This window comes from Clarias gariepinus, chromosome 8 (assembly GCF_024256425.1).
Source record: "Clarias gariepinus isolate MV-2021 ecotype Netherlands chromosome 8, CGAR_prim_01v2, whole genome shotgun sequence".
NCBI classification, from domain to species: Eukaryota; Metazoa; Chordata; class Actinopteri; order Siluriformes; family Clariidae; genus Clarias; species Clarias gariepinus.
In genome coordinates, this window is record NC_071107.1 from 6,619,833 (window position 1) to 6,637,500 (window position 17,668).

Below are 17,668 nucleotides of genomic sequence, written 5' to 3' on the forward strand. Positions count from 1 at the left end.
GAAGGAGAGGAGGAAGACGTGTTCAAAAGCAGAGAGAGAAGAGACAAGGCAAGAGTTTAGGAGTGATAGTAGGAACTTTGAATGTTGGGACCATGACAGGGAAGGGAAGAGAGTTGGTTGATATGATGCAGAGAAGGAAAGTGGATATACTGTGTGTCCAGGAGACCAAGTGGAAAGGTAGCAAGGCCAGAATCCTAGCAGCAGGGTTCAAATTGTTTACCATGGTGTGGAAAAGAAATGGAGTAGGAGTTATTATGTGAGAGGAGTTTGTAGGGAATGTTCTAAAGGTGAAGAGAGTATCAGATAGGGTGATGAGTCTGAAGCTGGAAATAGAAGGGGTGATGTTCAATGTTGTTAGTGGTTATGCTCCACAGGTAGGATGTGTGTTAGAAGAGAAGGAGAAATTCTGGAGTGAGTTAGATGAAGTGATGCAGATGATCCCCAGAGGTAAGAGAGTGGTAATTGGTGCAGACTTCAATGGACATGTTGGGGTGGAAACAGAGGTGATGAAAATGTGATGGGCAGGTTTGGTCTTCAGGACAGGAATGTAGAAGGACAGATGGTGGTGGACTTTGCAAAGAGGATGGAAATGGCAGTAGTAAATACTTTCTTCCAGAAGAGGCAGGACATAGGGTGACATATAAAAGTGGAGGCAGAAGCACTCATCATGTGTCGACATTGTAATCTGAAAGAGATCAGTGACGTTTAAGTCAAAGCTGAACTTTTGATTGTGAAACTCCATTTATTTTTTTCTATATAATCCCCTCAAGTCAAGTTAAGTAAGCTTTTGTCATTTCAAACATACCACATAAAGTAACAAAACTAGCTGAGAACTATAGAAAAATACAACATAAAGTGCTCTTGTGCAAATGTGCTACCAAAATTGTTGGTAGGGGAGAGTGTAGCCGGACAACAAAGAATGGTGGTGTGTAAAATAACCCTGGTGGTGAGGAAGGTGAAGAGGACAAAGGCAGAGCAGAGGACAAAGTGATGGAAGCTGAGAAAGGAAGAATGTTGTGTAGACTTCAGAGAGGAGTTGAGACAGGCTATGGGTGGTCAGGAGGTGCTTACAGTTGACTGGACAACTACAGCCAGTGTGATCAGGGAGACAGGTAGGAGGGTACTTGATGTATTATCAGGTAAGGGAAAAGTGGACAAGAAGTCTTGGTGGTGGAATGAGGAAGTCCAGGAGTGTATACAGGGAAAGAGGCTAGCTAAGAAGAAGTGGGACTCTGGGAGGACTGAAGAGAGTAGACAGCAGCTCAGGGAGATGCAGAGTAAGGTGAAGGTAGAGGTGGCAATGAGGTGGTCCTGATGACATACCTGTGGAGGTATGGAAGTGCTTAGGAGAGGTGGCAGTAGAGTTTCTGACAAGATCTTGGAGAGTGAGAGGATTCCAGAGGAATGGAGGAGAAGTGTATTGGTGCCGATTTTTAAGAACAAGGGAGATGTGCAGAGCTGTGGCAATTACAGAGGTATAAAGCTAATGAGCCAAACAATGAAGCTGTGGGAAAGAGTAGTGGAAGCTAGGTTAAGGGCAGAGGTGAGCATTTGTGAGCAACAATATGGTTTTATGCCTAGAAAGAGTACATTAGATGCAGCATTTGCTCTGGTGGAGAAGTACAGAGAAGGTAATAAAGAGTTGCATTGTGTCTTTGTAGATTTAGAGAAAGCGTACAACAGGGTGCCGAGAGAGGAGCTGTGGTGTTGTATGAGGAAGTCTGGAGTGGCAGAGAAGTATGTTAGAGTGGTGCAGGACATGTATAAGAGCGCTAAGACAGTGGTAAGATGTGCTGTAGGTGTGACAGAAGAGTTCAAGGTGGAGGTGGGTCTGCATCAAGGATCGGCTCTGAGCCCCTTTTTGTTTGCTCTGGTGATAGACAGGATGACAGATGAGGTAAGACAGGAGTCTCCATGGACTATGATGTTTGCAGATGACATTGTGCTTTGTAACGAGAGCAGGGAACAGGTGGAGGAAAATTTGGAGAGGTAGAGGTATGCTCTGGAAAGCAGAGGAATGAAGGTTAGCCGCAGTAAGACGGAATACATGTGTGTGAATGAGAGGGACCCAAGAGGAACGGTGAGGCTACAGGGGGCAGAGGTAAAGAAGGTGCAGGATTTTAAGTACGGCCCAAAGGAGGTGAAGAGGCGGGTACAGGCAGGTTGGAAGTCAGACAGGCCAGACTGAGGTGGTTTGGAAATGTTCAGAGGAGAGATGGTGAATATATCGGTAAAACGATGCTGATGTTGGAACCTTACAGGCAGGAGATCTAGAGGAAGACCAAAGAGGAGATTCATGGATGCAGTTAGAGAGGACATGAAGTTAGTTGGTGTTAGTTAGCATGGACTCTTGCCTAATGCCGTTTTGGATTTGTTTGCCCCGACGTCTCCCCATAAAGCCATAAAACCTGCATGTTCCCGTCTCCACACTTAATACCCGCCATAAGGATGATGATGATGATGATGATATTGCGCCTCGCCGCAGAAAAAAAGTGTTAAAACTTTTCTTTTGACACAATCAGAAAGCAGTTCGAACCTCCATCTGATTATTATGTGAAAATGTAAAAAAGCTTATCTGTCAGCTGGTATTCAAGTTGGAACCAGCTTTATAAAGAATATTGTTTTTCATCCATTTCCTCACTACCATAATTTAAATAATCTACTTTAATTAATTTAAGGTATGTTTTTATCAAGTCAGAATTTTGAGATATTAAGCAAAAATAGTTTTATACAATTTTTATACTATATGTTTATTTGCAAATCTGGTTGAACCTCCTTAAAGTGTAGTGGATCCTTTATTTAGCCAGGAGCTGTATAAAGCCATCAAAATCATTGAATTGCAAGGGAACAGTTTGGGAATCATTTCTTCTAATGCAACACAGCCTATTGTAGATTTAAGTATTAAAGATTCTGCAATACAAGGGCAAATAAACAAAAATATTATTTCCCAATCTGCAGTGACTGTTGCAAATAGGTCTGACAAAAGTATATTGTTCTTCTACAAATTAAAAATTTTGCTTAATGTAAGCAAGTGTTCCAGCTTTAACAAACAATTACTGTCTGGACTCCTCTAAAAAATCATCCAGTTGCTATGTTTTCAGACAATTAGTTTACAGCAATTTTCTCGCACTAAGATTGGTTGTAAATTCCTGCTCAATTAGCCAACCATGGCAGTGCTGGGATTTGATCACACAACTTTCTGATCTATAACACAGTCTTGACAGCTGAGCCCCAACAACTAGTTTTAGTTGACACCACTGTAAATTCCTTATTAAAACTGTTAGCCTGATAAGTAAATGTAACGTGAATGTGTTATTTTATACAATTTAACTAGGGCACAAGCACTACGACATCAGCACAATGATGTCATGACTATGACATCATCACCATCGCTTTCATAATGCTGTTTTAGTAGTGATGATGTGCCCAAGCACTATGACATCATCGTGCATCATAGGCACACACTACATACACATTCTACACATCTCAAACAAACAATGAGCGGCCCAAGCACCTGCACCATTACGATTACCAAACCGGGCCGCATTAAGTGACACCAGTAACTGGGTATTTTTGGAGGTTCTGCAAGCAGTGATGATCGGCCCAAAAGACCTGCGCCATCGCCACCTGGGGGCACCAGAAAGACACGTCCAGCTGTAACGATGCCTTAAACTTGTGTCATATTTAGTAGCATCAGTGTCTGAGTGCTCAAAAGGCACACAGGTTGTGTGGTGCACAATAAAAAAAACTCATAAAAAATAAGTGCAAAGGCTGGAATCTGCTGCTATTAGGACATCTGCGAGTCTGGGCCTTCGCAGGAGATTTTGCTATATAACTTATACACACTTGCACATATACATGTCAACCTTGGTACACTTCTAGATCTCATCAAGCTAAAAATATTTACTATGCATGTCATGGGCTCAAGTCACAACGAAGTTAGATATTTTGGGTCATTTGCAAAACGCACATTTAAGAGATCAGCACTAGTAAATACACACACACACACACACATTTCAAACACACATGGTGTGTAGTCGTAAAAAATAAGGTTTATCAGAGATCATAAAAAAATCTATTCGGTTAAGTATTGCAATTCTTTTGTAATGCCTCACTGACTACAAAATAAAATTTTAATTTATCTACAGTATGTTTGCATTTAAGTTGGCTATTTGCACATTGGCAGGCAATACAGCATCTGTATGGTAGCGGAAAATAATTTGCCAAGTTTGTTTAGAACTGTAGCAAAATCTGAAAAAAAAAAAAAAAAAAACTGTGATACTTTATTCTCATGTATTAGTATCATGATGATATCCTATTGGGAGATCCCTGGTGACTACCGTCCCTATGTTTACTCTGGTGAGTAGTCAATTACTACAGTAAATACTACAGTTTACTCTAGTATGCTATTGTAAATAGTTTATTAAACTATAGAAAAAATTTCTAGGGGTCATCTCTCTTCGCCTCTCCTTATCTAAACCAGATAAGGTAGACTTGTTCCACCAACAATTCTACAAGCTGGACATGGGAATAATATCAAGCTTTGGAAATGTGAGACATCAATAAGACGTTTGTAAATAAACCAAATCGCCCAGTGCAGGGTTACCCAACACCAAAGACTTAAAAATGTATATATAAAAATATTAAATATTTAACATAATAACACAGAATTCCACTTAACATCCCAAAAGTTACTCATAAAAAAATAAATTATTTACATCAAATAGGTTCATCTGAAAAAAAGTACCAAGAAGCATCAAGAAGGGCATCCATTGGCGACCCCTCAACGGGAACAGCACAAAGGCAAAAACAAGTGTGATGCTCTTACATCACACGTTATGTATTACATTTTTTTTTTTAAAAACTTTACACTGTCCTCCTGAGACAACACTCTAATAAAATCTGTACTATTAATAATGGATTTAGCTCCAACAGCACCACACAGTGGTCATGACATGTAACTCCTACCATGGGAATAAATAAATACACAAGTAAATTACAAATGAAAATGTTTTATTCGTCACTTCAGACCAGTTAAAAAAAAACACCAAACAGTTCATGTATTTACATTCATGTGTTCTTTCATGTTTTGTTCCTCATATTTATATACATATATATTTACATACAATATTTACAGGATGAAAAAAAAACAAGCAAGTAGAAATAACAGCAGGAACAATAAAGACAAAAACACCAGTAATGTGGGTCATATTAATAATATTAATAATCATTAATAATAAGGACAGTGTAATGTATATTTTTATATAAATCTGTATGTACATGGTGAGTGGAAAACTAACTACAGATTAGACACTACACAAATAATATCCACTGTTAAATAATTTAAGTGTAAACTGAGGTGTTAAGTGTGGTTACGTGTTTCATATAAAAAAGTCTGAAGAGTAGAAACAGATCACACACACATACACCCACACATACACACACAAGTAAAGCTCATTAAATCAACCTCGTTAAGCAACAATTAAACGCATCTACATAACCGAAAACCCGCTCTTAACGCTCTGTTACAATGTCTCAGCTACTGATCTAGAACCAGACCCTGCTCTAATCATTCGGATAAAATATCCAAGCTGCTGTTCTAGAATCAAATATCCTGTTAACATATCTGAGCCACTATTTCAGAGCAAGAACCCACTTCACACATTCAGTCGGAAATAACCAACCTACTAGTCTAGAATCGGCGCCACTTAAAAAACATCTGTTAGACTGCTTTAGAGCCAGAACCCTCTCTAAACATCTTTATAACAGTTATAAAATCTGAACCCCTTCTCTAGGACCACATATCTACCCAGTCCCTGCTCTAAATATTCTCTTCTGTCCAGAACCAAGACCAAGACAGAAACCAAGACAAGTTTAAAATGAACACCTTGTTAAAATATCTCAGCTTTTGGTCTAAAACCAAAATGGACATTGTTACTAAGCTGGGTTAGAGGCAACACCATTTCAAACATCCTGCTCTAAAAGCCTTATTAAAATGTCCCAGCTATTGTTCTAGAACTGGATACAACAATGCTGTAAATGTTCTGTTTGAGCTACTGTTCTAAATCTAGAACCAACAATCTCCTGCCACTGTTCTAGAACATTCTAAAAGGTATGTGCTAATGCTCTGTCCTGTCAGAAGCGTGACCTACGTTTCTAAACTCTGTCCTGAAACAATGTTCTAGAAGTAGAACAAACACCGTTCCAAACACTATATTTAAATTAACTCTATTCTAAACAATAAAAATTCTTAGCTGAAACAACATGCTGAAAACTAACTCTGTTCTTACCATACTGTTTAATTTTTTTTCCCTACCATCCAAGAACATGTATGACTTCTGCTCAACTCTCTAACATTAAAAACCTATGAGGGTGATTTTCTGTCCTATCAGAAGGGCTGAGCTAATGGGGTAGAACCCCATTCTAGCTGCCCAGTTAAAATTAATGTGCTATCAATCCAGAGCCTGTACCGACTTCTGATATAGATTCCAAACATTCTAAATTTCTAAATGATCTTACCTGATGTTTTATCCTATTGGTCTATAAGGTCTAGAACTAGAAACAAATTCTAAACGTTCCAAACATCGCGTTTAAATCTTGACACTACTGGGAGAAAACAAAAAACTGGCTCTGTTGTGTTCTAGAATCATAACAATTGATTACTCTAAACATCTGAGCTGATGTTCTGTGCTTTCAGTTTCAAGATTGCAAAGACATTTCTGAATTGTGACAGAATTAAGAAGGGAAATTAAATGTATAATTAATGATATTAGATGAGGGTTTTATCCTTCACCTTTTTTTTCACCTTACTTTTTTCAGGCATGGGTCTTTTTTTCTCAAAAAGGTCAAAAATGTAAAGAAGGAAATGTGCAAACCTGACTTTTCTTTTACTTTAAGACACTGTTTTTGTGAAAACAAAAAAGCTATAATGATCTGTTAAAGACAGCAAAAGTGTGACTAGATGCTAAACATCACATGACACTTTCCTCCTAAAGCATAATGTATTTTTTTTTTTCAGGAGTCGCTCACGAGGAAGCACCACAGAAACTTCAAGGCTCGTTAAATAAAGAGTACAAGCCCTCTTTGGGGACAATTAGAGACAATTAGTGTTGTTTTGTGTGTGTGTATAGTAGAGCTGGGCAATAGGGTCATGGAATACTGATACTGTGATATATGAACATTATGATACAGTTGATTAATGTTATATAAATATTTTTCTAACTTTTAAACAGAACATGTATACAACAATGTATTTCAGTTTCAAAATTAAATATTGTGGCACACATGTATCATGATGTTCAAAAATATCACAATATTGTCAGGATACATTTTTCCCCAAGTCGTCATAAATTAACAAGAGAATGAAAACAAACTCATCAGAATAACAGTAATAAAACGTCTATGGTATATCTTCATCAATGTGCAGAGTTGCTGACATTTCAAGTCTTTTAGCCTTCCTAACTAAAAATGTCTGGTGATTGTACGCACACACACACACACACACACACACACACACACACACACACACACACACACACACAGGGTCCACCTTCATATCTGTACAGCTTTAGTCTGGTTTAGAAACTCCTCATCTCCTCTCTCTACCTCTGACCCCTCCTACCTTTCCCTAGCAGGCTTTGTGATTGGCCGCCTCAGCAAACGGACAGGGTGGGTGGGCTCTGTCTCTGCTGTGTTTTCTTCAGCAGTTGGATGCGGTTGTGGCAGTAGAACTTGATGGCTCTCCAGTCTCTCCGGTTAGTGACCAGGAGCGGACACTGCTCCAGGCAGCGCTCGCAGTCTGCTTTAGCGGGGACACGCAGCTCCATGATGTTCCGCACCAGGTGCGACTCCACCGCAGCCCGCTCCGCCTCAGACCACGGACGCTTCAGAACGCCACGCTTACCTGAAGTACGAAGAAGGAGAATGAGAAACAGAGATTGTACGAATGGAATGAGAGAACAAAGACAGGACAGAAATGTAGGAAACAAGAGACAAAGACAGAAGGAAAACAGAGTAAAAAAAGAAATACAGAGAGTAAAATAAAACAAAAACAAGCGAGCAAAGGAAAGGAATATAAAGGAAATTAGATATAGAATGAGGAAGGAAGAAGGGAAAAATGGAAAAACAAAGGAAATAAAAAAACAAAAGCAAACAAAAAAGAAAAATGGGGGAAATAAGAAAAAGAAGAGCAAAAAATAGAAGAAGCAAGAACGATAAAGAAATAAAGAGGGCACAGACAGAAATCAAGTTAATGAAAGATAGAGTGAGAGATTTTGAAGGACAGACAGATAAGAGAAAGACAGGTGAGAGTCATTGAGCAGTAAAACAGAGTTTTAAAATGAAAAAAAGAAGAGAAAGGGAAGAGGGAAGGACAGATTTGAGGATGTGTTAATCATTGGTCATTCGCAAACACATCGCAAACACAGTCAGGGAGCTGTTTAAAAATAATCTGTAGTACACACACACAAGGTCACCAGTTTCCCCTCAAAAACTGCATTAGCTTGCAGGTTAATTATTAGATGCATACACACACACCTGGCTTGGGCTGTCCTGAGCCCCTCTTGCGGTTGGGAGAGAAGGGAGAGGAGCTCATCTTCTTGAGCCGAGGGGGTTTGATACTGCTGGAGGACTTTTTAACCATGATGGTTGGGGAATCACTCTTTTCCTTCTCTTGCTCTCCATCTGATTCTTCTGACAACGAATCTGCAGAATTCCCCGACATCACTGGCCAAACGCACAGAGAGAGAGGGAGAAAGATTGCAGAGTTTAGGCTTTAGTAAATTTTTTAATGCTTAACTGCATGTTTTATTACATATAAATATTCTCCAAAACAATATAATAAGTATTTCAATAATACAGAATAAAATAAAATGAGGAGAGAGAAAAAAAGAGAGGTTTTCACTGTTTCATATACAGCTGTAATGGGTTAGATTTTGCAGTTTGTTCTATTCAGGCTTCTATTTAATTATTCTTTAATATTTCTAACATAACCCGAGCCTAAATTGATTGATCAAATATAAACATATTGTTTTTTTACTCTTATAATTACACACACACACACACACACACACTCACCATCCAGCTCTAAACAGATATGATGAAGACTCATTCCTCGAAAGAGTACGCCATCTCTTTCCCCACACAGTACCACACGGCCGATCAGGCCCATGAGCCCTGGGTCCTGGCCAATAGTAACACAGCTTTGGGTCACATGGTACTCCTTCTGGAGAAAGTTCTCTAACCTCTGCTGTGCGGCTCCATGCTGTCCCTCCTCTTCACCCTCACTTAGCATCAGTAACTGGGTAAGAATTGCGACTTGTCTACGAACGCGTGTTTGTGTGAGTGCCCTCGGGTGGCGCGTTCCACTGGACTTAGCCAAATTTCTTAGCAAATCTGTACCTCTCAGAGGTGTGGCGGGAGAATGGTATGGCCGGGCAAAGACATAGGGGTTCTGGGGATCAACCCCAACTCCTGCCCTAGTTTGTAAAAGAAGCTCTAAGCAATGTTCGGAGTGAGGGGGCAGAATCAGGGGCTGTACTCGTCCTCGTTTTCCCTGGACGCCCACTCGAGGAAGGTGGGGCAGGACGAGCCTCTCAAAAGGAGAAAGCGAGGCTTCAAGAGGTGTAAGAGCATTGGAAGGCAACGGGGCATAGGACTGAGGAGTCACCCGAGTCTGGTACTCGGAGATGGTGAGTTTGGAGACCTCACACTCGCGGCGACGATTGTAGAGGATAAGAAGCGCCAAGCTAGAGTGACACAGCAGACGCCATGCTTCAGCTGACTGCGGGGAACGTGACAGAGAGATGAAGGCTGAGTGCTGGAGACGCCGCAGGTACAACACAAGGGAGGAGAGAGACGAGAGCAGGGGGAGCATGTGAGGACGGCGAGAACTGATAAACAAGGAAAGAGAAAAATACAGATATTATACACGGAATAAAAATAATATGACATTTTTGCCAAAATCTTTTTACATTAAAACAATTTTAATGAAAAGGGCTACTGAAATTCATTTTTAAACCAATTGTCCCATGGCCTTTATTTTTTGTTTAATGACTAATCAGGAACACAGTCTGAGATTTTACCTGGAAAGGTCACTCTTATCCTCTGCACTGCTGTCATCATCTTCCTCTCCTTCTTCCTCGTTCTCTTCCTCCTCCATTTTAGGGTCCTCCACCTGTTTTAACACTTCGACAAATTCCTCTTTCATCTTTTCCATTATATCCAAATCTTCTTTCTCTTTCTTTTTGCGTCCTGCTTTTCTGGGAGGAGTCACCGGAGTGGGTGGGCTTCTCTTCAGCACTGACACAGGAACACCTCCGAACTTTCTGGGTGGTGTAGTGGGTGGAGGAGGGGCAGGGCTTTTGCGATGGGCAGGGCTATTGAGAACAGGGCTCTTTCTAGTTGGAGAAACAGAAGAAGAATGAGGAAGAGGAGGAGGGGGCGGAGACTGTTGTGTAGGAATAACGATAGTTTCTCTGTGCCCTGAGGCAGAGGAGGAGGAGGATGAAGGCAGAGAAGCATGTAGATGAGGCAGGTGGGCAGAACCTTGTGATTTCAACATGGCTGCACGTACATCTGGCTGGTGAGCATGGTGTTTGTCTAGATGGCGCTGGACAGAGCGGTAATGGCGACCACAGTATACGCAACACTGCTTCTGCATCACAGGGCTCATACCCCTACCGGCGCTGACATTAATAGAGCTGCCTCCAACCCCAGCAGGGGCAGGGCTTTTAAACACAGGCCTGGAGGGTGCAGGAGGCTGAGGGGGACATGAGGGCAGGGAGTGGGGCAAGGGCTGCGATGGCGGTCGACCTGGAGGCCGGTGAGGTGGGGGATGAGGCTGTTTCTTCTTATCATTAGAGTTTGTATTATTGTTAGCCGCAGCTGAAGAGGACAGTTTGCGATGCTTTTTGCGACGACGAGGGTTCCGGCTGCGTGGTTCTGCATCATCTGAATCGCTGAGCTCAGAATGAGAGAGCTGAGAGGATTTAGGAGAAAGAGACCAGGATGGAGTGACATAATCCGATACATGACCAGACCCAGACTCCTCCTCCTAAACAGAATGAGAGCAAAAGAGAGAAAGACAGACAGAGAAAGACAGCATACACTTACATGTATGAAAAAACTGAAAACTGAAATAAAATTAAAAAACAACACACAGATGGAAAAGTGAGCTTAAACAAAACATATTATATTATACTAGGATCGTGGACAGACAGGAGAAGAGACGCATATAAAGAAAATAAGAGACAAAAAAAAAGAGATTATTTATATTGGAAAAAAAACTTCATGTCCTTCTGCCATCCTGACCCCGCCCCTTCCTCCAGCTTCTCTGGTTACACTATCCTATTAACTATAGGTTCGCAATCTGGTGACTCCAAACTGAAGAAATGTAAACCTGAGACATCTGTCCACTAGCATCACATCAGAGGGCCAGGTTTGAGTGTGGAAGTAAACCAGCTCAGATTTTCACAAATCAAATAAAAGAAGGATTTCAGTCATTATGTTTTAAGTGGTTTATTTAAACTTGTCAAATTATAAAGGATCAAATTACTTCTATTCAACAATAACCAAGTTAGTTAGTTAGATAACTTACCATGCACTTTGGTTGGGAGGTTTTTACTACCACACTTCCCTCATTTAATTATTATTGCAATTTATTCTACCAAGAAAATACTAAACATAAACAGAATTAGGCATTAGACATTTAAAGCAGTCAGCTGTCTGAACAATTATTGTTTCCCTTTATCTAGTGCCATGGTTCTTAAAGTGGAGTTCCACAGGGGTCTGAAAAGTATGGCCAGGAGATCTGAGATTTTTTTTTTACCAGTCCTACCTAATTTTTATCAAAGCTGGTGCTCCTGTAAATAATTATAATAAAATTGAGTGAAAAGTACATGAATAGAGGAAAGTTAAGTTAAATATTTGCTCTAGTTGAATAAAATAACTACACAGCTGAGTATATCATACAGTCATACAATGCAGCATTAGTCTCGATTTTAATACTTATTTCATTTAAATATACTCTTTGGGTTTCATGAGGTGGAAAAAATAATGAGTTGTTTGCAATAAACAATCACTTTTCTGTGTGTTACAGGTTTATAAATGGTGTGTGTTTACCTTCTTAACATTCTTGTCATGATCAGGAGGTGGCTCTCTGGCTGCACCAGAACCAGAGCCAGTTAAACCCTACAACACATGGAGAACACATCATGTACTAATCAATCATTTACCTGCAATAATTATGATCATCAAAGTATGTTCAGACACACACACACAAACACCCAGACACAATAGACTGGCTGAAAAACCAGACTGACCGCTGGCCACAACAGTTTATCTTATCATGCCTCCAGGGTGATTAAATACTCTTTAAAGATTATTAATAACACTGTTACTACATAGTTTTGTATAGATGTTATTTATTCATGTAAATTCTCATGAGAGTTTACACTAACATTGTGCTAGTTTCCTGAGCATGTGCACAACCCAACTACTTACACATATGATATAACCAATTTATGTTTATAATAACTATAGATATCCTAGCAATTGCTAGGATTACTGATTTAAATTTGATCTATGGCTACGTTTACACTGTCGGGTAAATGTGACCCAATTCCGATTTTTTGCTCATATGTGACACATATCGGATATGTTTTACATCCGTGTAAACAGGAAAAAAACTGATATTCTGATATTTCGAGAACGGTTTCAGGCCTCCTTTATATGTGGAAATAAATCATATATAAATCAGATATGTGCTAATGTGATTGTCGTGTAAACGAACAGATCGGATTTTCTGAAGCATTGCATTCTGTACGCCATTAAAACTGCGACTTCTTCCTGGTTTAATGAAGTAATGTTATTCTCCGGTGGAAGCGCGTGTGGAATTATAACATCGCAGATGACATGGAAAAGGAAAAGCACCCAGCCCCCCCTCCACCTTTTTTAATGCTTATTAGGGCTAAATAAAATAAAATAAGAAATCAGTATTTGGTAAATGAAGCATATGCGCAGGCTGCAATTATGCAGTTTTTTTCTCCTCCTCCGTTTTAAAACCATGGTGACGTTTCGCGAACTTTGCATTTATCGCTGAGCGTCAAGCATACTTCACCTTCGTCTATCTTGGCTAGTGTGTAGCGCAAGAACTTTCCTTTAAGTATGCGCTATGTTTCAAATGGCATGGCAAGTGTAAACACGTGTATCGATTATGAGTCATAGTTAAAAGAACGTGTAAACAGACGGTCAAAAAAATCTGATATAGGCAACAAATCAGAATTGGGCATCGAGACCTGCAGTGTAAACGTAGCCTAAGTTCCCTTTGTATGAATGCTCCTTCTATAATCTGTTAACTTTTAGATCTCTATGCTTACTAACATACACATACACACACAGCATACACAATATATATACCTTACAGTTCTGCATCTGCATCAGTAAAGCTTTGCTGATAAATGCTTACCCTTGTCATGGCGTTTTCCCCCCACTCGCTTGGATTATAGTCGACAGTGATCTCCTCGCCTTTGGTGATGTCACGAATGGCAACGACAACCAGCCGCACCTGATTGCCACAGTGTACTTCCCGGATTCGGCAGTTGGGCGGCGGGTAGAGACCGCCTCCCCTCCCACTGCTAGAGCTCTGTTCCCCTGTCTCAGTAGCACTAAGGGAAGTATGAAAAGGGGGAGCGAGAAAGAGAGAGAGAAAGAAACAAAGGCGAGAGACATGACAGACAATGAGTGAGTGAGTGAGCAAGCAGGCAAGTGAGAAAGACACACACAACGCAAGGAGACATGGCAAACAGATAGTGAGGGAATAAGTGAGTGAGTGAGTGAGTGAGTGAGTGAGTGAGTGAGTGAGTGAGTGAGTGAGAGAAGGGAGGGAGACGCAAAAAGGCAGGAGACATGACAAACAGTGAAGGAGGGAGGGATTGAGTGAGTGAACGAGAGGGAGACAGAGAGGAAAAATAAAGGACGGGGTAAGACAGAATAATACAGAGAGTGAGAGAAACAGTGAGATAAGTAGGAGCAAAAAGAGACAGGCATAGATAGATGATGGTAATCAGAGGGAGAAAGAGAAAGAGAAAAAGAGAGAGAGAGATTAATCAATGCCATGTACATAATCCCACAACTGTGTGTTCCTGAATCTCACTGATCAATGTGCACAGAGAAGAACTCATGGTTCTCCTGAGCACCTAGAGATAAAAACTTACAGGGACAATTAGCATGCTGCTCTACAGTTTCCTACGTTACCCACGATGCCGTGCGACTACCTGCTTATAGTAGTGCAGTGATATTTCACCCTTGAATCATCTCTAGCTACAGAGAGCAATGCACCAGTGCTTTAGTGCTTCCTCCTGCGCATCAGTAGACCCTGTTCAAAACAGATCGGGTTTCGAAAGCTTCAGCTTTCACACTAACAACACTAAAACCATTATCACCTCAACATCTCCTGAGTCTCTGCTGTAACTCCACTGCAGTGCATTTTGGGACTTTGAGTCCAGAATGTGCACCGATGTCTTCACAACTCCTGAGATGGGAGTTCTTGTTAATAAGATGCTGAAACGCATCACTGTGAAATGTTCTGACAGAGATATATTTGCTTCAGGGTAATAGAGATGGGGAAAATAATCAATTTAGTTATAAATTTGCAATATGTGTCACATATGAGCAAATTTTTATATATTTTGAGTGATAGATATAAACAGATATAAACGATTCTGTGCCAAGACTTGGCATTGAGGAGGTAAAACTTTACCATTTCTTCATAATATTACAGGTGGCGCTCTCTAAACGATTTCCACATTTTTTTTTCTGTGTGTTAAGAGTGAGTTATCTGCTTAGTTTGTTTAGAAATAATAACTATGGCTGGTCATTTAAATGTTAAACTCTTGTATTTAAAGTTAGTTTGTATTTAAAATTAGGCTACATTCAGTTAATCATTAAACTTTTTTAATGGTTTTAAATTGCAACAAAATCGGAGAAAAATGTAAATTAAATTAAAATTGTGATTTTAGAATCACAATTTTAATCGACTTGGCACCAAATAATGTGATAATATTGTATCAAAAGGTGACTGGTGATTCCCTTCCCTAACAGTGTATTAAGTGTGACTTTTTATATTATTACTTTTATTATTATTATTAAAAACATGAATTACCTAATAAACTTTAACTTTCTTAAAATAAAATACTTGAAGGTTCTATAGTATTATACAGAAACGTGTTGATGGTTAAAATTATTTTTAAAGTTACTTGTGCTTTCTTTTAATCTAAAATAAATCTTAGTATTTTCTAACCCTGTCAATTTATTTCATTGTTTACATTTTTACTATAATTTGATGTTTTTTTGCTCTGTTCGTGAGACTTTTTAATTTAACGCTCATTTTGCTTTATGAACCCTGGGTAATGTGAATTCAATAATTCCCCACATAAACATGGAACATTCCACACACACACACACACACACACACACACACACAAACATACAGTATCATCTTCACTGTGGCTATACACAAGCATACAGACACGCATACACACGTACTGCCTGCATGACTACACACTGTAATAAACACTCACACAAAGACACACACACACACACACACACACATTCCATCATTGACCCAAAGATAATAAACACATTGCAATAAACACACACAGCCAACATTCCAGTAATCCCCCACATCTACACACACACACACACACACACACATGCACATATCTTCCCAAAACCACACCAACAATTACCCGCTATCTTCCCTCAACTGCACACGCACATGCACACACACGCACGCAAACTCACCAGGTTTGAGCAGATTCAGCCGTGCTGTACAGACCAGATCTTTGTTTGTGCTCTGTTTTTTCCTGACCATTACCTGAAACACAGACACACACACAAACAGACACACCTGGTTAATTTACATGCTTCAGACATTCTCTTTTTCTCTCTCCGACACACATACACACAAGTACACACACTTGCAGAATAGGAGCTGCATTCTCTCTCCCTAAAGCAGGCTGATGTCCTGGTTCCTGCATCAGTGTTTTAAACGGTAAGCAAGAAGATCTCGCAGAACTGATGCTGTGCTTACATCATGTTGGAATTGCAGTAATTACATGTTTTCCTGCTCCAGCTTGTAACTAACAGCTGGAACGCCTGGACACTGACATGTCGCAAACAACAACAACAACACCTTTTTACGTGTTAAAAAACTAAAGAACAAATTCCAGAATTTAACTCTTTTCCATTATGCATTTCTACATGGGTGCTATTAACACTATCACTTAACATTTATGACAGATAAACTGTGTATGTGTCTGTGTGTGTGTGTTTGTGTGTTGTATGGAAATCAATAGGTTTACTAGCACAAACATTATGACTCTTTTAACTTGCATACCAATAAAAAGAAATACAGCAACACTATTAGGACAAAAAATAATCTCAACTGCAGTAAATTACCAGCAGGGGGTGCTCAGGTGTTGTTTTAGACGTAGAGAAATCGTCTTAAAAGACTCAATTTGTAATAATTCTTTATAACCACACAGCCTTTCTCAATTAACACACAGATTTAGATACACACACTGCTCACCTGGTGCGTAATTGTGCTCTGTGTTCTCCTCATCATCTTCTGGGGCAAAGACTCTATCGCACACTTTAACTGGTGTTCCCTTTCTTTTCCTACTGCAACCACGTCTGTAGCAAACACACAAACACACACACATTCCTTTAATAATTAGCCAGCATTGTGAACCATAAGAGATGAATCACATCATACACACCCCACTCAATAAAATTCTAATCACTTTGAGTAATCAATAGAAATCGATCGTTTAGCCCCACCCTCTTTACAGCTATTTAACTGGGAAACAAGTTGCCAAGTCTGGCAGTGTAAACCATCATTTGAAAATATTTGCAACAAGTGCAACAGGAGTCATTATAAATTTGATGGTAGCAATTAAAATGAGTTTTCTCTGCTGACAGAAATTAAACACATACACAAACACCTATTCTGTGTAATACATTAAAACTTCACTGTTCAGCACATTTATCACACAGGGTTATGGAGAGTTAAATACAGCCCATACCACGACTGTGCTCCGTCACTGAGGAGATTTCAGGGACTTGGTGGGTTGTGTGTACTTCAGTATTTATTAGCATTTTCTGTACCTCGACCCGTGTATTGTACGTCATCAGATTCTATTACAGGACTTCTCCAAAACAATAACAACTCTCCCAAGAGAGACTAATGGCAGAGTATAAGTGTAACAACAAACACCTGGCTGATTCAGAGCCTTTAACCTTTAATCTGTTAATCTCTTCTGTGCTGCATATTTAATCTGTAAATCACTTCGGAACGACATCTTTAAAACGTTCTTCTTCAGCACTACACGTCTAATCTGTAAATCTCTTCAGTACGATTTATTTAATCTGTAAATTTCTTCAGCATGGCATCTTTAATCTGTTAATCTTTAGCACTGCATCTTTAATCTGTAAAACACTTCATAATTTCATCTTTAATCTGTAAATCTCTTCAGCACTGTAAATTTAATCTGTAAATCTCTTCAGCACTGAATGTTTAATTCATAATTCTCTTCAGCACTGCATTTTTAATCTGTAACACTCTTTATTAGTGCATCTTTGATCTGTAAATTTCTTCAGCACTGCCAAT

General features: G+C 39.7%; 1 protein-coding gene across 1 annotated transcript in view; it reads right to left on the reverse strand.

Annotated features, from left to right (window-relative positions):
• Window positions 1–4,996: 4,996 nt before the first annotated feature.
• The window catches only part of si:dkey-117m1.4 (uncharacterized), an 18,555-nt gene continuing 5,883 nt past the window's right edge, over window positions 4,997–17,668 (reverse strand). Inside the window, exons 2-9 of the mRNA XM_053502128.1 lie at window positions 16,589–16,692; window positions 15,802–15,874; window positions 13,466–13,664; window positions 12,121–12,189; window positions 10,083–11,053; window positions 9,076–9,890; window positions 8,536–8,724; window positions 4,997–7,903 (exon numbers count right to left, since the gene is read on the reverse strand). Coding sequence (XP_053358103.1) covers window positions 7,653–7,903; window positions 8,536–8,724; window positions 9,076–9,890; window positions 10,083–11,053; window positions 12,121–12,189; window positions 13,466–13,664; window positions 15,802–15,874; window positions 16,589–16,692 — 2,671 coding nt within the window. The 3' untranslated portion in view covers window positions 4,997–7,652. The remainder of the gene's footprint in view (window positions 7,904–8,535; window positions 8,725–9,075; window positions 9,891–10,082; window positions 11,054–12,120; window positions 12,190–13,465; window positions 13,665–15,801; window positions 15,875–16,588; window positions 16,693–17,668) is intronic.